The 24,805-nt window shown below is 43.9% G+C and overlaps 2 protein-coding genes across 5 annotated transcripts in view; one reads left to right on the top strand and one right to left on the bottom strand.

Annotated features, from left to right (window-relative positions):
- Window positions 1–13,644, bottom strand: part of LOC115027012 (zinc finger MYM-type protein 4) — a 30,861-nt gene extending 17,217 nt beyond the window's left edge. The window contains exons 1-13 of one of the 4 annotated variants that reach the window (XM_029459973.1): window positions 13,370–13,644; window positions 10,567–11,170; window positions 9,193–9,236; window positions 8,962–9,102; window positions 5,240–5,303; window positions 4,794–4,990; window positions 4,452–4,576; window positions 3,812–4,046; window positions 3,483–3,698; window positions 2,011–2,164; window positions 1,556–1,671; window positions 1,080–1,442; window positions 806–956 (exon numbers count right to left, since the gene is read on the bottom strand). In XM_029459973.1, the coding sequence (XP_029315833.1) occupies window positions 806–956; window positions 1,080–1,442; window positions 1,556–1,671; window positions 2,011–2,164; window positions 3,483–3,698; window positions 3,812–4,046; window positions 4,452–4,576; window positions 4,794–4,990; window positions 5,240–5,303; window positions 8,962–9,102; window positions 9,193–9,236; window positions 10,567–11,170; window positions 13,370–13,414 (2,455 nt within the window). In that variant the 5' untranslated portion in view covers window positions 13,415–13,644. Of the gene's footprint in view, window positions 1–805; window positions 957–1,079; window positions 1,443–1,555; window positions 1,672–2,010; window positions 2,165–3,482; window positions 3,699–3,811; window positions 4,047–4,451; window positions 4,577–4,793; window positions 4,991–5,239; window positions 5,304–8,961; window positions 9,103–9,192; window positions 9,237–10,566; window positions 11,171–12,433; window positions 12,512–12,912; window positions 13,157–13,369 lie in introns of those variants that run through there. The other 3 variants (XM_029459972.1, XM_029459971.1, XM_029459974.1) reach the window with 3 other exon arrangements.
- Window positions 13,645–14,044: 400 nt separating this feature from the next.
- On the top strand, window positions 14,045–17,983 carry adprs (ADP-ribosylserine hydrolase). The gene is made up of 6 exons (XM_029459977.1): window positions 14,045–14,967; window positions 15,371–15,467; window positions 15,590–15,797; window positions 16,441–16,628; window positions 16,717–16,817; window positions 17,358–17,983. Exons 1-6 carry the CDS (start codon window positions 14,781–14,783, stop codon window positions 17,690–17,692), a joined length of 1,116 nt encoding a protein of 371 aa, XP_029315837.1. The 5' UTR covers window positions 14,045–14,780; the 3' UTR covers window positions 17,693–17,983.
- Window positions 17,984–24,805: the final 6,822 nt, after the last annotated feature.

Genomic DNA, 24,805 nt, shown 5'->3' with positions numbered 1-24,805 from the left:
GAGACAGAGTGAGGCACTATCTGTGAATGGGTCTGAGAACGTATCAGGCATGATCCAGGATGTAGACACACAATAGTGGCACACAGCCCAGGCCTGGTGGGAGCCTCAGGGTGAGCATTAGGAGGCCATGTGGCTCAAGCAGTAAGGGAGTGAAGTGCCCATACAGGTGGCCAAGTCAACACAATGATCTGACCGGGATCACCACGACCTGCTGGGGAGTGGAAGAAGGATGTGTGGCCAATAGTTATAGAATTAAGAACCATTCTGCTCAGAGCCATCCTTTGTTAAATGCCGGACACGAAGAAGTTAAAAGATAAAAATGAGTAAATGCCACCGCACCACCGCCTTTGCTACCACAAGAGGGCGCAATAAGTGTTAACGAATGAGGACAGCAGGTCAAAGTTAAGCAGAATTAAAGTATAAGGTGTAGCAAAGCCCAAATGTAACGTCCTCATATGAGGATGCAGGGTCCGAGGAGGTTAAACACCACAACAGTACATATATAGGCTCTCCTCAGACTTCATAGTTTTTAAATCCAAAATGCAACAAGTCATCTGCCTTCAAGCTTGGGGGCAAGGGCAAATGGCTTCTAATTGTTTAAGTATGGAAGGTCAGAGGGGCAGTTTGTCATCATTTTAGGGCCAGCTTTGTCAAGATTGTGACTGGGCCATGTCAACCAGCATTAAATCAGACATTCTGCATTTTCAAATTCAATAAGCAGCTTTAAGGCTACAATGCTTCCACAGAAGACCCAGGAATAACTAAGCAAGGTAGAGGATGAAGGGGGAAAGCCATGTAAACTCACTCTCACTGCAGAAGGTCAGGTCCTGTTGGTTGTAGCTGATGGTGTCAAAGAGCACTTTCTCCTGTTTACAGCACTCACACGGCATCAGGATATTCTTCTGGGTTTTAAACTGCTCACAGCACGTCCTACTGCAGAACACAGAAATACGACCCTGCAGGAAACAATTAGCATTAACATTATTATCATGAGAGGCACACTCGTCATGCAGGAAGTTATAAGGGTTAAGTATCTGTATATATAGAGTCTGTATGTGCATGTGAGCGGTGCTCCTTACTTGGTGATTGAATAGCAGCGGCTTTATGTTGAACTCTTTACTGCACTGATTGCAGGTCAGCTTGGAGGTCTCACTGGGCCCGCCCTCTGCTGGTTTCAGGGGCTGACCTGCAGGTGCTCGAGCCTGGACTTGCCCTGGGACAGTTGGGGAGGACATGGCTGGGTAAGGAGACACCAGTGGGGGCACTGAGGTATGACTGGGATGGTGGCCCGGGTAGGCGACTGAAGATGGGAAGTCCTGAGGGATTGGAGGGACTGAGCTGGTTCCGGCAGAGGGCCCTTGTTTGAGGGCATCTCTGAGGGAGGGGTCCCTGAGAACGGATGTTCCATTGGTCAGGTCTGGCTGAGAGGTGTTACCAGATTTCTGTGAAGACATGGTTGGAAAAATAACAGCAATATCAAATCTACGCAAAGACAAGGGTTAGACAAATGGATGCTCCATCAACGACTTTTGTTAGATACGAAAAAGTTATTTACCCTGTATATAGAAACGCAGTCATAGGAGCAGAAGTTACGAATGGTGCCGTCCACCATGGCCAGATGATACTGTGGAACAGCCGACACCTTGCACAGGCAGCAGGGGAATGCAGCACCTGAGGGAAAAGGGTATCATTAAAAATAATAATAATGATAATGAAACACGCTTTGGTTGTGATTAGGTTGTCACAATATCAGATATCACCAACATAATTCACAATATTTTGAAAGATCTGTTTTTATAATAATAACGCTATAAGTCAAATTCATCTTTAACTTTGTTTATTGTGCATTTTATCTCTTTTTTTGGCCAAATAATTACACTCAAAATACAAGTGTAGGGAGGTGGAGAAAGAGTCAGAATATTGTTATGCTCACTGAGAAGAGCTGAAGCCTCTTCCTTATTTCTGCTTTAAGACTGCATATACCAGCTCAGATGTAAGGGAGTGTCCTACCAGTGAGAATGTGTCGAGGTGGTCGACTCTGTTCCACACAAGGAGACGAGCAGTAAAGCTGGACTTTGCCCCGATGGTCTCGTTCCATGATGGTGGAGGACACTATGGCCATTTTGTGACAGTAGGCACACTCGACTGTCTTTCTGCTGCAGGTCTAAACAAAAACACAATTAGTATTGAAGAAGTTCACATTTGCATGAAGAGCACGAGGGTGCTCTGTGTGACTTTCTGATGTTACATGATTTCTGGCTCGTCAAACTCACATGTTATTGCCATTAGTAGCCAATAAATAAAAGGGATGACCTGATCACTTCTTTCTGCTGCAGATACTGATTGCCAATGGTCGATGAGCCATATCGCCGATAATTTTGTTGTTATAGCAGCTGGTATACAAGAAAGCAGATTCACTTTCACCACCGTCCCAAGATATGATGATTTAAACCAGGGGTGCCCACACTATTTGGGCTTGTGAGCTACTTTTGAAATGACCAGGTCCAGGTGATCTACCTGTACTTAAAAATAAATGCTGCGACGGGGTGTGTGTGTGTGTGTGTGTGTGTGTGTGTGTGTGTGTGTGTGTGTTGCGTAGTTCACTCCACTCCTCTCCTCCGCTCTGTCTCTGACTTTAGGTGTGTGTGCGGGAGCGAAACAGTGGTGCATTTCTGGTGGCGCGGTTCCGTTGAGGGAACGTATATGTATATTTTATTTATATATTTTATATTATACCCGCACTACACTTGCGATCGACCTTTTGGGCACCCCTGATTTAAACCATCCAAGTCAGTTATCCTTTTACTTTGGTATTGACATCTATAGTTGTTATTTGCATAAAAACACACAATTCAAATGATTAGGAGATGATTATGTTAATATTTGCTTTAATTAAAGAAGTATTGCCATTAGTAGTTAAACATGTATTTATATATCTTCTTTAAACCAAAAACTTTAACATTTTACAATATTACGTTTGATTACATGATAACATTATAATTTACGTATGCACTCATTTTTACTGAATTGAGCTTGAACGCATCATAATGTAATTCAATGTAACCGCCATCAACGTTAGCTGTTAGCTCTGTTAAGGCAAGCAGGACTATGCTGCCATCGACTGCTAACACCGATGTGTTGTTCACAATGTAGCATTATCAGGGAAACAATAGATTGAGTCCCCCAGACACGCAATAGTGAGTTTACTGTATAAATAATCACAAACAGTCAATGTTGTTGGTTTCTGATCGCTGACCAGAAAGCATCATGGCCGACTTCCCGATCACACATTTTTACTGAATATTTGTTGATAGCGATCTGCGGCCGATCTACTGGGGAATCCCGAATAATATGCAAAAATCTATAGCCGAGAGTTCATCCTACATGCTCCAGTCATAAATACTAAACCATTGTTATTTCGAAGGGAACCAAACAAGATTATAAAAAAATGATCTTTGACCCTCTTTGACACAAACACATACCTGTTTGTAGGTGCCAATACAGGTTGGACCACAGAAGTTGAGCTGAGATCTGTCAACTGTGAGCGTCTGACAGGAGCCTGAGCTGCTACTGCAGTAAAGTCCGCAGCCTTCGCAGCAGTTCATGGCTAACTGCCGCATCTTGCGCCATGTTACAAAACAAGCATCACTACAGAGTCTGTGCAGACGACCTTGATGGGTGACCTCATGCTCAATCTGCTGTAGAGATGATAACAGGACAGAAGACAGAGAATTAGACCGTAGAGTCAATACACAGGAACCTTGAGCAAAATCTGTCTTCAGTGTAAAAGCTACACTTCTGTGTCTCTTACCCTATTAGAGACCCTGCAGACACTACAAACGGGTTTATCAGGGGGTCGCTCTGCTGGCTTCTCAGGAGGCTTCTCAGGTTTCTTCTCCAGTTGTTTGTCAGCCCATTTGTCGAGAATCTTGTCGACCTGTTTCTTCTTGTGTCTAAAGACAGACAGACAGAACTGGCCACAGAAGTTAAGGTAGGCGTTGTCCTCTCCTGGAATCGTGATCATGTCCCTTGGCTGAAGAATATCCCTGCAGAGAGAATAGCACACGGAATAAATACAGTAGTCAAAACATACAAAGTTGCAAAGAGGACAAAAAGTTGAATATTGACTTCAATTTGACAGACATATTTATTAAACATTAAGCTTCAATGTTTCAAGGGAACAGTGCCACCAAGATTATTACCTGGACAAAGCATAAGCCAGTATGAAACTATTTTTATTTTTTTGTCAAGCAGCAGAATGTAATAATATATGAATCAAGTTTCACATAATAAAATCGATATAAACCATGTGACCAATTGAGACCACGTGACCGTCAGAAATAGCAAAACCCTAAAACCTTTGCTTCAACTACAACAGCAAAATATAACCGTTGCCTAAATTGAACCCTGATTTCAGTTCATACTGATGTCAAGGGGAAACAAAGACTAACCTGTTGCACTGGAAACAGGAGCGGTTCTTGTTGGCTGGAGGCAGGTGGCCAGTCAGACAGACGGTGGAGCAGAAGAGCTGCGTCGAACCTTTTCTTTGGAATGCTGTTTGGCCTTTCAGCAGAACCTACAACCATTTACAGAACCATGAAACATAAAACTGGCAAAAAATAAAAACCTACATCACTGCCCAAAGTTAAAACGATGGTTTCTGCAAATCATGTCAATAATATGTCTGATCAATACAGCAAATATTTCTTAATAAAGATGCATACAACATGAGTGGTGTTAACTAACGTAATGATTTGCACATCTATTTAAACAGCCAAAGCTTACTACAGTACCTTGGAGCAGCCGCTGCAGCGAACGCTGCCAGGAACGGAGGGCGGAGGTTGGCGTGGGGGTGCAGCTATCAGAGATGGGAGTGAGTTTGGGATTGGAGCTGGAGGTCTGAGAGGGAATGGAGCCATGGCTTGTAGCACAGCGCCTCTACCTGGGATAAAAAAGGTTGTCTGCGGGGGAGCTGGGACGGCTGCGGGCACTTGAGTGGATAAGAGGGGAAAGGTCGGTACATTTTTGGATCACAAATAACACGTGTGGAAAATGTGCAGCTCTGAACCACTGGCTGCTGAAACAGATGTGTCTAATAACGTGAACGATTTTTGGAGCTTCTGTACTTTCGATACTATCCAATGTATGATTACCGGAGATCGTATCATTTTAAACAGGTGGTATCGAGAAAGTATCGATACTTTTGAAAACCTTACAATGAACACATGAATGTACTCACTGGTAGGCGATGTAAAGGTGTTCCCTCCGCTTACAGAGTAGACGGAGCTGATCCTCAGCTCTTCCTGAAAGGAGCACACACTCAGAGATCAGATTTCATTCAGTGGTTACTTTTTCCCTTCCAGGCAGTACTGTTGTAAGTCATGCTAAAGAACAAAGTCACCAAATTATTGATTTCAAGATTTTAATATTATTATTAACAATCAGAACACGGTGTGGGCTGTCAGCAGCGTCAAACCAAACATTATCTTCTGATTGTATCCTCTCCTATTATCCATCCATCCATCCATCCATCGTCTACCGCTTATCCGGAATCGGGTCGCGGGGGCAGCAGCTCCAGTAAGGAACCCCAATCTTCCCTTCTCCGGGCCACATCCTCCAGCTCCGACTGGGGGATCCTGAGGCGTTCCCAGGCCAGTGAGGAGATATAATCTCTCCACCGAGTCCTGGGTCTTCCCCGGGGTCTCCTCCCAGCTGGACGTGCCTGGAACACCTCCCTAGGGAGGCGCCCAGGTGGCATCCTTACTAGATGCCCGAACCACCTCAACTGGCTCCTTTCAACGTAAAGGAGCAGCGGTTCTACTCCGAGTCTCTCACGGATGGCTGAGCTTCTCACCCTATCTCTGAGGGAGACGCCAGCCACCCGTCTGAGAAAACCCATTTCGGCCGCTTGTACCCGTGATCTCGTTCTTTCGGTCATGACCCAGCCTTCATGACCATAGGTGAGGGTAGGAACGAAGATCGACCGGTAGATTGAGAGCTTTGCCTTCTGGCTCAGCTCTCTTTTCGTCACAACGGTGCGGTAAAGTGACTGTAATACCGCCCCTGCTGCTCCGATTCTCCGGCCAATCTCTCGCTCCATTGTCCCCTCACTCGCGAACAAGACCCCGAGGTACTTGAACTCCTTCACTTGGGGTAATGGCTCATTCCCTACACGGAGTAGGCAATCCACCGGTTTCCTGCTGAGAGCCATGGCCTCAGATTTGGAGGTGCTGATCCTCATCCCAACCGCTTCACACTCGGCTGCGAACCGATCCAGTGACTGTTGAAGGTCACAGACCGATGATGCCATAAGGACCACATCATCTGCAAAGAGCAGCGATGAGATCCTCAGGTCACCGAACTGCAACCCCTCTCCTCCACGACTACGCCTCGATATCCTATCCATGAAAATCACGAACAGGATTGGTGATAAAGCGCAGCCCTGGCGGAGGCCAACATTCACGGGAAACGAGTCCGACTTACTGCCGAGTATCCGGACACAACTCTCGCTTTGGGCGTACAGGGATTGGATGGCCCTCAAAAGTGACCCCCTCACCCCATACTCCCGCAGCACCTCCCACAGTATCACCCGGGGGACCCGGTCATACGCCTTCTCCAGATCCACAAAACACATGTAGACCGGATGGGCGTACTCCCAGGCCCCCTCCAGGATCCTTGCGAGAGTGAAGAGTTGGTCCGTTGTTCCACGACCAGGACGGAATCCGCATTGTTCCTCTTCAATCAGAGGTTCGACTACCGGCCGAAACCTCCTTTCCAGTACCTTGGAGTAGACTTTACCAGGGAGGCTGAGAAGTGTGATACCCCTGTAGTTGGCACACACTCTCGGGTCCCCCTTTTTAAATAGGGGAACCACCACCCCGGTCTGCCAACCCCTAGGCACTGTCCCAGACTTCCACGCAATGTTGACGAGGCGTGTCAACCAAGACAGCCCCTCAACACCCAAAGCCTTCAGCATTTCTGGACGGATCTCATCAACCCCTGCGGCTTTGCCACTGTGGAGTTGTTTGACTACCTCAGTGACTTCCATCAGGGAAATTGACGATGATCCCCCATCAGCTTCCAGCTCTGCCTCAACCATAGAGGGCGTGTTAGTCGGATTCAGGAGTTCCTCAAAGTGCTCCTTCCACCGGCCGATAACCTTCTCAGTTGAAGTCAGCAGGGTCCCACCCTTGCTGTACACAGCTTGGATGGTTCCTCGCTTCCCCCTCCTGAGGTGCCGGATGGTTTTCCAGAAGCACCTTGGTGCCGACCGAAAGTCCTTCTCCATAGCTTCTCCGAACTTCTCCCACACCCGCTGCTTTGCCTCTGACACGGCAGAAGCTGCCGCCCTTCTAGTCCTTCGATACCCTGCAACTGTTTCCGGAGTCCTCCCGGATAACATAACCCGGAAGGACTCCTTCAGTCGGACGGCTTCCCTGACCACCGGGGTCCACCACGGTGTTCGAGGGTTACCGCCCCTTGAGGCACCTAAGACCTTGAGACCACAGCTCATCACCGCAGCTTCAGCAATAGAGGTTTTGAACATCGCCCACTCAGGTTCAATGCCCCCAACCTCCACAGGGATGGCTGAAAAGCTCCGCCGGAGGTGTGAGTTAAAGATCCCCAGGACAGGGGCTTCCTCCAGACGTTCCCAGTTCACCCGCACTACCCGTTTGGGTTTACCAGGTCTGTCCAGAGTCTTCCCCCACCCCTTGATCCAACTCACCACCAGATGGTGATCAGTCGACAGCTCCGCCCCTCTCTTCACCCGAGTGTCCAAAACATGCGGCCTCAGGTCAGATGATACGATTACGAAATCGATCATTGACCTTTGGCCTAGGGTGCTCTGGTACCACGTGCACTTATGAGCATCCTTATGTTCGAACATGGTGTTTGTTATGGCCATTCCATGGCTAGCACAGAAGTCCAACAACAAACGACCGTTCGGGTTTAGATCAGGGAGGCCCTTCCTCCCAATCACGCCTCTCCAGGTGTCTCCATCGTTTCCCACGTGTGCGTTGAAGTCTCCCAGCAAGACTACGGAGTCCCCTACTGGAGCCCCCTGCAGGGCTCCATTCAGGGTCTCCAAGAAGGCCGAATACTCAGAACTGCGGTTTGGGGCATAGGCACAAACAACAGTCAGAGTTTTCCCCCCCATAACCCGAAGGCGTAGGGAGGCGACCCTCTCGTCCACCGGGATAAACTCCAACGTAGCGGCGCTCAGCCGGGGGCTAGTGAGTATCCCCACCCCGGCCCGACGCCTCACACCTTGGGCAACTCCGGAGAAGAATAGAGTCCAACCCCTATCCAGGAGTACGGTTCCAGAGCCAAGACTGTGCGTGGAGGTAAGCCCCACCAGATCCAACTGGTAGCGATCCACCTCCCGCACTAGTTCCGGCTCCTTCCCCCACAGAGAGGTGAGGTTCCACGTCCCCAGAGCCAGCCTCTGCTGCCCGGGTCTGGTCCGTCGAGGTCCCTGACCATCACTGCCACCCATGTGACAGCGCACCCGACCCCAGCGGTTTTTCCCATGAGTGGTGGGCCCACAGGATGGATGGATGGGAGGCACCACGTAGCTTCTTCGGGCTGTGCCCGACCGGGCTCCGTGGCAAACCCGGCCACCAGGCGCTCGCTGTCGGGCCCTCCCTCTGGGCCTGGCTCCAGACGGGGGCCCCGGGCTTCCTCCGGGCAGGGTCTCTCCTTTCCTTTTCCTTTCTTTCATGAAGTCGTTTTTGAACCATTCTTAGTCTGGCCCCTCACCTGAGACCAATTTGCCTTGGGAGACCCTACCAGGAGCACTAGGCTCCAGACAACACAGCTCTCAGGTTCATAGGGACACACAAACCTCTCCACCACGATAAGGTGATGGTTCCCAGAGAGTCTCCTATTATTCAATATCAAAATGACACATCTACAGTTTGTCGTGAACATACACAGCAGACTTCCTCTCCCCACACCCACCTCCTGATGCTCCAGCTCCTCTTTGATCTGTCTGATGGAGCTCTGAGGCAGTAACGCAGCATCGTAGCCTTCATCGATGGGCTCATCTTTAATATTGATAGTAGGGGGACTACTGTCCTCCATTGGAGCTGCTTCTGATCTCTGAAAGAATAAAGAGTATTCATAATTACTTGCTAAAGTGTTCAAAGATTTTAAAACTACAGTTACATGACTATCTTTCCAGATCCCTACCTCTCCCTCCTGGCTATCTTCTGTCTGGTTCAGGACGCCTCCATCTGACAGAGAGGTAGAAAAGAAAACATTCAGTTAAACAGTACAAACTACTAGTTTAATCAAAATGAATGAATAGAACTTCAGTGTCGGCCGATGTTCATCTTGTTGACTGCCATGTGATTCGTTTACAAATAAAAATGAAGGAAAATGTTGGCCGTGTGGGATCAGTACGCTGTCTCTGAGAAAGATCAGCAACACACAGTTTGTAAGACATTTCCAGAGATGTGACCGCACTTGTATATTGGAGAAATGATCAGTTCCTTTTTCCAGCACCATGTGCTCCATGACCCCGCACGGAGCGTGAGCGGCTGCTCAGCTCTGCGTCTCACATCTTGGATGATAAGAGGAACAGACCGAGCTGCAACAAGGCAGAGCTGCTTACAGTATTTTAAGTAATTTAGTAGTAAAACAAATAAAGATTCATGTGAAGGCTATATTAAATGTTGTTTCATAACTTTGTATGATTTAATTTGTGCTCATTCAAAGTGCTGAATGATTTTATAACAGCACAGTTATTTATATTAAAATGAAGATGTCTTTGTTTCCCTGGCAGAGAAGAGTATCAGCAATCAGCCAAGATTCTATTTTAAACATCTGTATCTGAACAGAATTTCACAATCGGTGCATCCCTACAAACAAAACTACCATTTTTATGTGACGACACTCTTGATCTTTTATAACAGTCTAGTTATACGCTGAAAATACTAATTTGAAATGTATCTGAAGGAAAGATATGTATGGTATAAAATGAAAAGGTGCTATCCCACTAAATGGGATTATTATGCAGAACAATGTGTCAAAGTGCTCTCTCTCAACAATTGTGTCCACCGCCAATTCAACACACTATCTGCTTTTGGCTGCTGATCAAGTCCAACCGGCGCCAACGGTGCCACCATGGTGCACTAACTACTTGATATTATGTGAGGACTAGCGAAGGGCCACTGCAGCTATTTAGTATTGCACTTGAGACAAAGCAGAGGCTAAGACAACACATTTAGTTTCAATTATAGGTCAAGCTTCCCAAATCACTGGATCCTACATTTACCAAACTCAATAGTGTCTTTCATTAGATCCTACCTGCCGGTAAGTTCCCATTTCTTTAAAAGCTTTAATAATATTTTCCCAGACTTCTGGAAAGCTCCCTCCAGAGTTACAGAGGACATCACACAACCCTTTCTGAAGAGTACTCTCTGTGACAATGAACTGAATTTGATGTGTATAAAAGGTGGCTTGTCCCTCTAATGACCGTCCTGGTGTGTCAGTGCCCTATGAAGATACTGTTTTACAATACAGTGGACAGTGTCTCAACTTCTCATATGCGTGCAGCTTTACCTCGGCTGTTATCAGGTGTGTGGTCCTGGGAGGAGTGAGACGTGTTAGCAGACTCCGTGCTCCCGTCGTCGTCCTCGTCCTCGTCGTCGTCATCGTCCTCCTCCTCCTCTCTGGGCTGTTGAGGAAAGGCTTTGTCCTTAGTTGCGTTGCTCCCCGCTGCTGGTTGGCCCGTTTTTCTGTTCGCCTTAGCCACATTAACATCCTCAAGGGTGCCCATTGGCAGGGCAAAGTGCCAGTCTTCATCTTCTTCTTCTCCTGGCCCAAATGACGGAAGTCCATCCTGTGCATCATCAAATGCTGCCCCTCCACTTCCTCCTCCTTCGTTGGTTCCCATAGTAAACGAGGAGTGTCGGACAGCGGAAGGGGAGGAAATGCGAGGAAAGGAGGGCTCTCCCACCCCCTCATCCATATTTTCTTCTTGTCTGCTGCAGTTGCTATTGTCTTCTTCTACCGGTTGGTGTTCCCCTTGTCCTGAAGTTTCGTCTACTCCCTTTGTCTCATCCTGACCTCCACTTCTGGAGGAGTTGGCGGAGCCCCTGGAGGAATCAGCAAAGTCTCCAAGCCCCATCACTTTATCAAACACTCTGGACAGGCGCTCCTCATGCTGTAGGGAAGGAAGAGTTAGAGATTACAAAGGGGAAGATGTACTCAGATTTAAAATGATCTCAGTTTTGAGTTCACAGTTCCATATAGTTCTACCCATAGTAACTGACCCCTAAACCCTGAGAGGCTGGTCCCAGATAACACATTGTGTACACCTTAATTATCTGTTCCTCTCAAAACTTCACTGAGCCATTCAGACAGTGACATTCATGTTGTAGGCCTCTCACATTTTACCACTCCATGTCTTAACTTAATGAACCATCAAATGTCCAGCTAATATCATCTCAGACAACAGTGGGACATTGCTAAACTCTTCATCACAAACTCAACTTCAGCTGCACATAGGGAGGGTGATTTGTACATCAAAACTGTATTTTTTACTGTGTTGATATAAAGCACTGTGAGACAGAAAGATAAGCACTGATACATTTAGGATGACTTTTTACATCAGTGGTTATATTCAAAGACCTTTATAAACCCTCATTTTGTATTTTTCTCATCGTAGCAGGAAAAGCACAGGTGGATCAAATAACATAAATTACTGTTCTTCTCCATTTAAACACAATGTCAATGAGACAGCATGCACAATACCAGTAGGTGGGCAATGCAGCTGCCTTTAAATGTTGTTAAAAAAAACATCTGTGCTTCCCTTGTTATCACATTGACTTGCTCAGCAGGTGCCCATACCACACACACACACACACAAAGTCTGTCTCCAGCAACAAACCCATTTTTCGAAACAAATGTCAGGCAAGCAGTGACAGTACAAGGCACCACAATCACCAAACAATCCAGTAACACATTGTAGTAGTTGCTGAGGTCTTCCGAGTAAAAATAACATGTAAGTGACTTGTATGCGAACATTTGTATTCAATAAAACTCCACTTTTTGATAGTTCACAGCGGTCCTCCCCCGAGATGGACGCGCTTTGAGGAACCAGCACACTGCAACACACAGCTGCAGTGCTGGATTAATAAAGGCTCTTGGGGTTCACAAAAAGACCTGCATCCTGTTTTGTTAAACAATGATTGTTTGCGGATTATGAAATTGTCAGGCAGTTAGACTGTTAGATTGGCGTGGCGACATGCATCAGTGCAGAATAACAGCAAGCGACAGGGTTGAAAGCTAGCTAGCTAACTTTAGCTTAAATGTACACATCTTGATCTAAGCTAATAACTGTCGTATTACGTAGCTATATCGACTAATCCATTTAGCTTGCCACCCGGGTGTTGCTATACATATGCTCTATGTTTTTATTGCGTACCTTTAATCGTTTAAATCTAAATTCCTCCGAGTCCGCCATGTTTTAATTATGCTGCAGACGCCGCGCTCTCAAACAGCCTCCCACCTTTGAGTGTTACTCTGCAAGCAGCTACTAACAAAGAGGATGCTGCTGTAAGCTCAATGAAGAAACGAGGTAACCGGTAGAGTGTAACAAGACAATTCTAATGTTGTTTTAATACTTTATGAAGATAAAAAACAATGTAAACCGGCCAAAGGAGCAGCAGTGTGGGATTTAGTGGCATCTAGTGGCGAGGCTGCAGATTGCAACCAACTGACAGGCGTACGAGTGTGTAGGAAAACCTGCGGTGGTCTCAGCAGAAAATAGGCAACTTCGGAGTCATTATGGAAAAGTGTGTCCCTCATTAGCGATGTCCTTTTGGAAAAAGCCAAACCAATTTTTAACCTTATTTGCTGTCGTCTCCTGTCCGGATTTCGTTTTATTCCTTCATGTTTTCGCACCTTTGACAACGAGGATTCACACTCCCTTGCTTTTTCTTGTGCTAAATAATAAGTTTGTTCCTCCATTAGTCAAAATGTGGGTTCTCGAACTTCTCACAAAACAAATGTTTAGACGGCACAAGCAACCACTTGTTGCTCTCCCTTCTTCTTCGCCTTCCAACCGGTGCCTCCGTGCTGCCCCTTCAAGGTACAAACGCGAAAGGCCCTTTAGGTTTGTCTGTTCTGGCCTACCGTACTAGAAACATGGCGGGGTCCGTAAAGGACCCGCTCGACGTGAAGGGCTCATTCTATGCTAACGAAAGCACAGCGATTATTAATTTCAGGTGGTTAATTAAAACACAATAATGAATATTATATTACATCTCGGCCAATAGCTAATAGCTAACTAATTGCACACAATGTTCCTGTAAACATAAAGACGACGAGGAAGAAACACTGGTGGGGAAGATATATTTACCGTATTTTTGGGCGGCTTATCTCCGTCTTTTACGCTTGTAGGCATTGTAGACAGATGTCAGAGACGGTATTATGCTCCAGTTTAAATACAAATGGTGGTGTACAGGAGTAGTCTGCTGTTGTAAATGCGTAAAGACATTTACCTTGCATTGCCTTCACGTGTAGACCACACACCTAACCCCCGCTTTTTCAAACGTCCTCTCCAGAACAATACATCGTGCTATATTCGGGACAGTACGGTAATTCCAACTTTGAATGACAAACACTGGATTTATGGCTGAAGAATGACAGCCAGGGCATTGTTGTTTTGTGGTTTCACTGTGGTTTACTTAGCTTGACACCCAGCAAACAAATTCCATATCCTTACTATTATTTTTTCCAGAATCTTACAAAGTGGTTTCAGTTAATACCATACAGTATTGATAGCACACAACTAAACAGTATACGATTATTGTCTTTCAAAATACAAAATGACTTAGGTCCCTATGACAATGTGTTTGATCGCCAATTGATACAGTCTGACAATTCATTCAGCACGTATCTCTAATTGTATTATGTCAAGTTGTGTTAAATATGTATTTAAAACATAGAGCTAATTCATTTTATTTAAGGGTTGGTGTAACCTTATTATTTAGATAATTGTAATTTACTGACATTTTAGATATAATTTTAATTGGAAAATTCCTGCAGTTACATCAATTATTTCATTCTCGAGCAGTCAGCCAGCCTTGTGGTCTGAATATTAGTTATGTGCACTTTTTAGACAATTGCATGAAGCACAATTAAGAATAGGACCAGACAACACGGAGAGAAGAAACTGCTCTGTAATCTGCCCTCAGTTTCACTCCGTTACATTCTTTGTTACATTAAAATCAATTACTTTTCAATCAGTGGTGAGAAAATACCTCATCCTGTCCGGGCCAGAGCTCCTATCCAGCAGAGGGCGATCTTATCAAATCTATGACTGTACCGTAAAAACGAAAGTATCTGCGCAAAATACGGCGGACACGAGAAGAATGTGCTTTGTTGTACAAGTATTCAAATAAGCAAACAGTAGGCACTGCCAATTACCTTTTTCTTAAAGCTGGTGCATTTGTTGTATCCACTGCGGTATCTACCTAACGCAGGTCCTGGTATAGAAATATACGAACCACAGCAGCCTGTCTTTCAATGGTAAACCCCCACACGAAACCCTCTCTATACGTGTAGGTCTATGTGCGCCGAGCCAAACATTTCATCGGGGTCAAACAGGCATCAACTCGTCTTCAGGAAGCAGTAGAGAGAGGGGGAGTTAAGTCGACATCTGTTGTTGTTGTCGCTTGCGCTGTGTCCTCTTCCTGTCTGACAGTCTGGTCAGCCGACCAGCGGACTGTTTTCTCGGTGTAGGTTGAAGTCTCTTCCCCGGCGGATGAATGGCAATGACGGCGGTGAGAGCAGTGGCAGCGGGGGGCCCGGCGTCTTTGTCCAGGTTTAGGGGAGCGCTGGTCGCGGCTGTGCTGGGAGATTGTGTCGGCGGAGAGTTTGAAGGAGCGGAGGAGGTTCCCATGGAGAGTGTGCTGCAGCATCTGAGCAGCCTGGATGACGAGACAAAAGGGAATGGTGAGTGGAAGCAAGACATTTCATACCAGTCCGCGGAAAATGAAATGCCATATATGGGTGCACTAATATCAGTGGGAGAGATACATTGCTCTTCGCCAACTCTACTGTACTCTTAACCCATGCCAACCTGTCCTGCAGAAGAGAGAAGTGTGGAATCACTTATTCAGTGGGGATGTGAATGCTATACTAGCCAGTACTCATAGCTGGTATTAAACTGGGGTAATAGTCGAAAGCCTCACATAGGGAGTTACCAACAGCATGTATTAATTCCGAATCCACAAACCCAAAGTATACTTCACATTAGAGAAAATGTGCCCAACACACTTTTTACTGTGTGTGTGTGTGTGTGTGTGTGTGTGTGTGTGTGTGTGTGTGTGTGTGTGTGTGTGTGTGTGTGTGTTAGGTATCCTTGAGTACAGTGATGACACAGCCATGGCACGTTGTGTGGTCCAGTCTCTACTCACCCGTGCCGGCTTTGATGAGCAGGACATGGCTCGCAGGTATAGGAATGCTCACTGCTGACACTAATACCTTCTCTGCAGAGTTTAAGTGTACTATGTGTATTACACATCCTAATAAATTGAGGGTAACGAATTGAAGTCCTGGCGTCTCACCCCTCTAGGTTTGCTAAGGAGTACAGTGTGTCCCCGGGTCGTGGTTATGGTTCTGGAGTGATCCAGGTGTTGAAGAAGCTGTCCTCCCCTCAGCTCAATGATGTGTACCAGCCGGCCAGGGACCAGTTTAATGGTCGAGGCTCCTTTGGGAATGGAGGAGCTATGAGGGCGGCCCCCTTCGCACTGGCTTTCCCTGATCCAGCTGATGTGAAAAGGGTGAGTAATTCTGTGGTTGTGCTAGTTTCATGTCTTGCCATTTGACACACGTGTCAAGCAAAATCTTGAGTCTAAATAAAAAACTTTGGCCCAAATGAGAACATTTTATTAAGTTCATTACTAATTTTAGTGACTTTAGGAATCAAATCAAGTAAAGACTCAATTCAAGCAATTCTCTTAATAAACCAAATCTCAAATAAATAAAGTGATGGAAGTCAGATTTGAGTTCAAGGTATGTGACCCGAGTCTTAGTCTTTGCTATAAAACACTTATATAGCTTGATATAGCTTGCACAAGGATATAGCTTGAGAAGAAGCAGCTCAGTGAATTGAATCAAAGGTATTGAGTAGTCTTGTGTACGTAGAAGTGTTCATATACTGTACGACACTTGCACTGTGACCCATGACTCTGCTTAACTAACGGAGCCTTTTATTGTGCTGCTTTTGTGATCAGCTGGTTGATAGGATTTATTTGTAAACTCATCACTTCTGCATCAAACAGCGCAAAATAATATTAATGCTTATTTGGCTGAAAACCATCTTTGCCTTCACTTCTGATGATGAAACATACGCTTGCGTTGCAAGATCTACTGACTTGTTTCTGCTGAGTTGGTTTTGATCTCCTTTCTTTCTTTTCTCTCCAGTTTGCTCGTCGGGGTGCCATGCTGACCCACTCCTGCTCTCTGGGTTATAATGGGGCAGTGCTGCAGGCGTTAGCTGTGCACCTCTCCCTGCAGGGGGCGCTAGACCTGCCCCAGCAGTTCATCAGCACGCTAATCAAAGAGATGGAGGAAGTGGAGGGCAACGAGGCGACACGCAATGATGCCAGAATGTGAGTACTACATGAACAAAGCCTCTTCAGGCGGAACTGGGAGTGTTTTTTAGTGCCAATATTCCTTTAACATGGTGTTTCTGTGCAGCCTAAAAGAAGCAGAGAAGCCATTCTGTGAGCGCCTCCACAGAGTGAGAGACCTGATGGACCGGAGCAAGGTCAGCATCGAGGAGGTCATTTCTGAACTGGGTCAGTATCACTATATTCTGACTTCCTCTCAATGTGCATTTTGGATGTTTTCAGTCAGTTTTTCAGCTCTTCTGAACTTACCTTATGAATAGGTGCCACATGCACATTTAAAGAGGTTACTTCCCCAATACACAAAAGAGGAAGGAAGAGTAAATCATGTCTAAATGTGTGTTGACTTAGCAGGGATATCATTAAATGAGAGAAGTTGATCAACAGGAGAATTAATATTTGAAAGCAATACAGAAAGCCTGAGAGCCTCACTGCACTATATTTTTTAATTGACCTGAATTTTGTGTTTTTGCCTTCGATAAATAAAGACATTTCTTCCCTAAATTAGTGCATAAAAATTCAAGGAATTAAGTTTTTAATGCTCACAATTTCCTTGGGGAGGACCCTCACACTTAATGTGGCCCCGCTGAATCCAGATATATTTATTTGACATGTTTTCATTTGAGCAGCTCATATTCTAATTTGCCAAACTCTACTTCAGTCTGTTTTCCTGACTTCTTATCACTCAACATTTCCTGTCTTGCCTTCCAGGTAACGGCATTGCGGCACTCCACTCAGTCCCCACTGCCATCTTCTGCGTCCTCCACTGCCTGCAGCCCCGAGAATGCCTTCCAGAGAAGTACGGCGGCCTGGAGAGGACAATAGCGTACAGCCTGGCCCTGGGCGGGGATACAGACACCATAGCATGCATGGCAGGGGCCATCGCTGGGGCCCACTATGGCATCGAGGCTATTCCTCAGTTGTGGATAAAGTGCTGCGAGGGGGCGGAGGATGCAGACATGGACGCAGAGCGACTTCACATGCTGTACCACCAGTCATCACAGGGAGGGGGTAGCGGCACAAAGAAGAAGGCTGGAGCCGAGTGATTCTTCAACTGGAGTTGGACAAAAGGACTCTTGAACACAGACGCGCGCACACACACACACACACACACACATACACTCATACTCCCACACACATGCACATTCATTTTGTTAACAAAAACCATGACTAAATATGTTCGTCAGCAACCTTTTTTTCCATGACTAAGACGAGACGATGACGAGACTGCCCAGACGTCATTAAACGGCAACTGTGATGATATCAACATGCAATATTGATGAAGAAAAAAAGATGAGACTAGAAATGTGTTTTAAAAAATAAAAACTTTACCAAAATCTCTCTTTATTTTCATCACCTTCCACCTTCTCTTCCCCTTTCTCACACACACACACACACACCATGGAGCTCTGTCCTTGTCTCAGTCCGGACATTTGTGTTACTATAATACATAAAGTTTGCGGGTCGGGTCTGGGTGGTTCATTATTTCTCCATGTTGGGCGGTGCTGATTGGGTGGGTGCCACTGACCCGCGCATCACTAATGAGCGCAGTCAGGAGGACTCGGAGCAAAGTTGCATTCTTAATCATTCAACCTGTGCTCTTCATCAGATAATGATAAGAACAAATCTCATAATAATAATAATGATAAGCTTTATTTGTATAGCACCTTTCATACAATAATTGCAGCCCAAAGTGCTTCAAAGCAAAAACATAACAATTAGTACAAGATTAGACAGAATAAGAGCATTTACAGTACAATAATCACAGTGTTGATGTAAATGAGTCTGAAGTACCATTATATAAAATAGCAGAATTAAAATAGTAGATAAAATAACGTTGGAATTCATGCCTAGTTTCCATATCTGTGCCATACTTAACGACCCTACTGCCGGGAAATCACATTCATCACACCATTCTTGTAAATGTTTTAAACTGTCAGAGCCATATTTTGAAAGCATGAGATCAACAATCAAATCAAATTCAAATCAAATTTATTTGTATAGCCCAATATCACAAATTATACATTTGTCTCAGTGTGCTTTACAGACTGTACAGGTTACAACATCCTCTGTCCTTAGACCCTCGCATCGCACAAGGAAAAACTTCCTAAAAGAAACCCCAAAATTAAAGGGGAAAAAATGGAAGAAACCTCAGGGAGAGCAACTGAGGAGGGATCCCTCTCCCAGGACGGACATACGTGCAATAGATGTCGTGTGTACAGGATAAACAACATAGTACAAATACAACATTTGACAGAAATTATGTTGTGTTGGAAAAAAAAAAGAAATAGAAAGTTTGGATGAATCCAGGAAAATGTCAATAAGGCTTCCCGGTGTCCAGCAGGACCAGGTCAGCAGGCGCTGTCACGATTCATGATCCTGACGTAAACTTTATCAGTGGCAACCTGCCACATGAGAGACAGACACTCCGGGGATGATACCCCGGATGGTGAGTTAGTAACATACATTTACATAAATGCATACAGATAGAGAGGGAGAAGAAGAGAGGGAGAAGAAGAGAGAGGGAGAGAAAGAAGAGAGCAGGGAGGTGTCCCCGGCAGTCTAAGCCTATAGCAGCATAACTAGGGGCTGATCCAGGGCAAACCTGAGCCAGCCCTAACTATAAGCTTTATCAAAAAGGAAAGTCTTTAGCCTACTCTTAAATGTGGAGAGTGTGTCTGCCTCCCGAACACAAACTGGAAGCTGGTTCCACTGGAGAGGAGCTTGATAGCTGAAGGCTCTGGCTCCCATTGTACTCTTAGAGACTCTAGGAACCACAAGTAACCCTGCAGTCTGGGAGCGTAATGCTCTAGTTGGTTTATAAGGTACTATGAGATCATTAAGATATGCTGGAGCCTGACCTTTAATTGATTTGTAAGTCAGGAGAAGGATTTTGAATTCTATTCTGTATTTTACCGGGAGCCAGTGCAGAGCAGCTAATACAGGAGTAATATGATCCCATTTCCTTGTTCTAGTCAATACACGTGCCGCTGCATTTTGGATCAACTGAAGAGTCTTAACCGACTTTTTTGGACAACCTGATAACAATGAGTTGCAGTAATCCAGCCTTGAAGTAACAAATGCATGGACTAGTTTTTCTGCATCATTTTGAGACAGGATGTGTCTTATTTTTGCAATGTTACGTAGATGAAAGAAGGCAGTCCTTGAGATTTGTTTTATGTGGGAGTTAAACGACAGATCTTGATCAAAGATGACGCCAAGATTCCTTACAGTGGTGCTGGAGGCCAAGTTAATGCCATCCAGAGCTTCTATGTCATTAGAAAATGCGTTTCGGAGGCGTTTAGGGCCAAGTATAATAACTTCAGTTTTGTCTGTGTTTAACATCAAAAAGTTGCTAGACATCCAAGTTTTTATGTCTTTAAGGCATGCTTGAAGTTTAGCCAATTGATTGGTTTCATCTGGTTTAATTGATAGATATAATTGGGTATCATCCGCATAACAATGAAAGTTTATAGAGTGGTTCCTTATAATATTGCCCAAAGGAAGCATATATAAGGTGAATAGAATCGGTCCAAGTACAGAACCCTGCGGAACTCCAAGACTGACTTTGGCTGTCATGGAGGATTTATCGTTAACAAGTACAAATTGAGATCGCTCAGATAAATAGGACTTGAACCAGCTTAGTGCGGTTCCTTTTATGCCAACACAATGTTCCAGTCTCTGTAGTAGAATGTCATGATCAACAGTGTCGAAAGCAGCACTGAGGTCTAACAAGACAAGAACAGAGACGAGTCCTTTGTCTGAAGCCAATAGAAGGTCATTGGTAACTTTCACCAGTGCCGTCTCTGTGCTATGATGAACTCTAAATCCAGATTGAAAAACCTCAAATAAACTATTATTATGTAAAAAGTCACACAACTGTTTTGCGACTGCTTTCTCAAGGATTTTAGCGAGAAAGGGAAGGTTAGATATCGGCCTATAGTTGGCTAAAACCTCTGGATCAAGACCAGGCTTTTTAAGAAGTGGTTTTATTACAGCTACTTTAAAGGATTTTGGTACGTAGCCAGATAATAGAGACAGGTTGATCATATTTAATAACGAAGTGTTAATTAAGGGTAAAACTTCTTTAAACAGTTTAGTTGGAATCGGGTCTAAAAGACAGGTTGATGGTTTAGACGATGAGATTGTTGAAGTTAGTTGGTTAAGGTTGATTGGAGTAAAACAGTCTAGATATATTTCAGGAGTTACAGATGTTTTTAAAATTCCAACAGTTGAAGTTAAGTCATTACCAATTGAGGTCAGGAGGAGATTAATTTTGTCTCTAATAATTATAATTTTATCGTTAAAGAAACTCATAAAGTCGTCACTACTGAGAGATATAGGAACAGAAGGCTCTGTAGAGCTGTGGCTCTCTGTCAGCCTGGCTACAGTGCTGAAAAGAAACCTGGGGTTGTTCTTATTTTCTTCTATTAAGGATGGGCCCCTGTGGTCTTTCAACTGGTTTACTCCCTTCGGTTAAAGCCAGTTTTTCTCCAATACACATTTATCAGAGAAACTTCCTCTTTTTCCCGTGGTAAAACAGTCTATTTGATCTCAGACTTTTCAAAAATACACACTCTGAAATTCATCTCAGTTACCTTTACACATTCAATGTTAAACCAGGCATGGCAAACATTTATGAAATCATCTAAATTAGTTTAAAGTGGCACCATTAAAAGGCTAAGATAAAAATATATAAAATATCACTATTAAAAGGCTAAAGTAAAAAGATATAAAATATCACCATTAAAAGGCTAAAGTAAAAAGATATAAAATATCACCATTAAAAGGCTAAAGTAAAGAGATATAAAATATCACCATTAAAAGGCTAAAGTAAAAAGATATAAAATATCACCATTAAAAGGCTAAAGTAAAAAGATATAAAATATCACCATTAAAAGGCTAAAGTAAAGAGATATAAAATATCACCATTAAAAGGCTAAAGTAAAAAGATATAAAATATCACCATTAAAAGGCTAAAGTAAAGAGATATGTTTTCCAAAGTTCCATACTTCTCTGATCTCCAAGCCTGACAAAATACTTTTCTCCCTTTGATATATGTTCTATATGTGCCATATTGGATTTCTTCTCTACGTGTTTACATTATATTTAGCTTATTCTTCAAGCGTGTTGTAAACAACCCTACTACTCTACAATGAGTTCTGAACTCCTTTCTTATGATGAGGTTCAGATGTAGAAAGTCGAAGCTTTGAAAGAATTTTGGAATTTCGGAATTTAAAGGTTTCAGGAACGAAACTGGAGCTTATTGCCAGGGTGTTTGCTGCATCAGAGACGGGCATTGAGGAGCAACCAACAGCTAACGAAAGACTTTCAATCACGGAAAAAGAAAAGACTAAGCTTTTGGTTATGTCGAGTGGCGTTTCAGTGCCTGATCCCTTGACATTGCAGGATGGCTGGGTCAATGAAAACAACAGCATGACTTCTTGGCCGCCGATATACCTCAGCGATATAACATTATTTTTAATGTCTGACCACCCAGGGAACGATGTCGAGTTTCATAAACGAACTTTGAACGAATACAAAGAAGGCAAAGCATTTAGACTGTTTGACTCTGGCTGGTTGAAACATATCTTTCAATCCTCTCGCAGATTCTGAGTATTGCTTTTTGAAAGCAAAATGTACTCATTCAATGAAAGTTTCCCATACGCCACATTCGGCATGGATCTGCACAGTCAAGAAAACTGGCGATATCATAAGTGCTTATTGCAGTTGTGTTGCAGGGTAAGCTATTATAAATATATACCTAACTTGTGTTTGTTAATTATTATAAAACTCAATATATAGAAAGTACATTTGTCAATATATAAATAAAGTAGATAGACTACATACCCCAGGTCGAGTTCAGGATCAGGGAATTCATTTGTTGGTTTTCCTTGCATGAAATGCTCACTGCAAATCCGCGAAGATGTCTTGGGCTCCCAAGACTCCCCATTGTAATCCTGTCTCTTTACAGCTTTGGTCCATGCTAGCCTTCTATCATTGTTCTTTAGTGCGGTTGGAAATGGAAATAGTTCGAATGGGGGCTTGCAGTCGCAATTTTTGCAATCATGAAGCTCACAATGAGATTCTGCCCATTTATTCATCTTTCTCCCACTGTTTGAACATTCTTTCACCACACAATGTCGGTGTCCAAATCCCATAACTAGAAGAGCGATGATTACGCACTAAAAACTAGCCAAATACAATGTAAACACGCTTGAAGAATAAGCCAAATACAATGTAAACACGCTTGAAGAATAAGCTAAATACAATGTAAACACGTAGAGAAGAAATCCAATATGGCGGCCCTTGTAGAGTTGGTGCTCACTTTTCTAGGCCCGCCACACCAGCATGCATTGCGATTCCACCGGAAGCCCGAAACTCTGATTCCGTCTATCAGAGTTTAGTCTGAGGTCACTAATTATTTTAGTCAGAGCAGTTTCGGTTCTGTGGCATGCTCTGAAGCCTGATTGAAATTCCTCCAGGAAGTTGTTTTCTTTAAGAAAGGAGTTTATTTGGCCTATAGTTGGTCAGCGTATTACTGTCTAGGTTAGGTTTCTTTAGCAAGGGTTTTACAACGGCTGTTTTGAAGACGTCTGGGAAGATGCCCATTAGAAGAGACGTGTTTATAATATTTAGGAAGTGACTTGAAATGCTGTTGAATATCCGCTTAAAGAATGCTATAGATATCGGGTCAACACAAGCAGACAACTCATGTGGAATAAGTTTGACTAAAATGACAAATATTGGTTTTGGCTGGACGAGAGTGACTGACATGTTTAATATAATCTGATGACTAAAAAGGACATTTAACACGACACGACTAAAACGTTTTGGGTTGCTGTCGACTACAACTATGAAGGATAAAAATAAATGTTTTGAGACTGTGTAGGTTAACTGTGAACTTGTGATTAAGCATTTCAACATTATTATTTTATTTGTCAAAGCAGGACATTTTCTGAAACCCTCAATCTTGCAAACAAATTGTTAGGCTCACCATGAGCGGTCCAGACCATAAGCAAGGAGGCAGAGGCAGAAGAACAAGCAAACCACAAACGTGGGCATTTATTTACAAGATAGAGATATATATATATATATATATATATATATATATATATATATATATATATATATATATATATATATATATATACAGTGTCACAAACCAGTGGTCACAATTGACTGCATTTATGCCTGAGGCCATCTTACTCCCCCTCAATTTCCCAAAGAGCAGCCTTGTATAGTCTTTACAGTTAGGCTGTGCCAAACCCAGGGGTGTTAACTGTTCTGTGGGAAACACAGGCAAATCGAGAAATAATAAACATGAACTCTAAATATTCAACATATATTCACAAATATAAACAATAATTATTATGTAAAAAAAACTACTATGTGGCAACAAAATTTACTATGCATATATTTACCACCCCCCCACTAATAAGGCTCGTACATACACTTGTTTTGAGAAGCACAGTTGTTGAAGCATAATTTTTTATTAAAATCATAGGCCTGTTCGTTAGATGTTTTGTGTTGTGTTTGTACTTCCTGTTTTATTTTGTTAATTACCTGTTCTCTGTTGTTTCTACTTCCTACCCCCAGGTGTTCCCAATCTGTTCGTTAGTGTCCTCACCTGTGTCTCGTTCCCTCTCACTTCTTGGTGTGTATATAGAGTCTGTGTTGTTTGTCTCTCGTTGCCAGTTCGTCTTTTTTTACTTAGATGTCAAGAGTTCCAGCATTAGTCCCGTCTTCCTGTTTCCCAAGTGTTTGATTCCCCGGCTTCCTCGACCTTGTTTCCGTGACTCGATTCTGCCCTTGCCTGATCCTTGTCTACTGTGCTGTTACACTGAGTATCTGCCCGTGTACCAAACCTGTTTCCGTGACCCGACTCTGCTCCTGGATTACCCCTCGATACTTTGTATGTTCAACTGTCTATGCGTGTACCATAGCAACTGCAAAGTTTTCAGTAAAGACCAGTTCCATTCAACATTTATCTGTGTCGTGCAATAGATAGTGTGCAAACATGTGACAAAACTGTGTGACGTATGCGTGCGACGCCATGTTGGATGATATACCAATCAACAATGGCGTCTAAAGCGAACGACAACAGCAATACAACTCCGACTTCTTCAAAGTATTGTGACTCTCTGGAGTCCTCTGCA

Source organism: Cottoperca gobio, chromosome 22 (assembly GCF_900634415.1).
Source record: "Cottoperca gobio chromosome 22, fCotGob3.1, whole genome shotgun sequence".
NCBI classification, from domain to species: Eukaryota; Metazoa; Chordata; class Actinopteri; order Perciformes; family Bovichtidae; genus Cottoperca; species Cottoperca gobio.
The sequence above is the reverse complement of the archived record's forward strand: the minus strand, read 5'-3'. Positions and strand labels throughout refer to the sequence as shown.

Coding starts and splice junctions, on each gene's coding strand:
- adprs (XM_029459977.1), top strand. CDS start 14,781: ATGGCAATGACGGCGGTGAGAGCAGTGGCAGCGGGGGGCCCGGCGTCT. Junction 15,798..16,440: donor ATCCAGCTGATGTGAAAAGG/GTGAGTAATTCT, acceptor TTTTCTCTCCAG/TTTGCTCGTCGGGGTGCCAT. Junction 16,629..16,716: donor ACACGCAATGATGCCAGAAT/GTGAGTACTACA, acceptor GTTTCTGTGCAG/CCTAAAAGAAGCAGAGAAGC.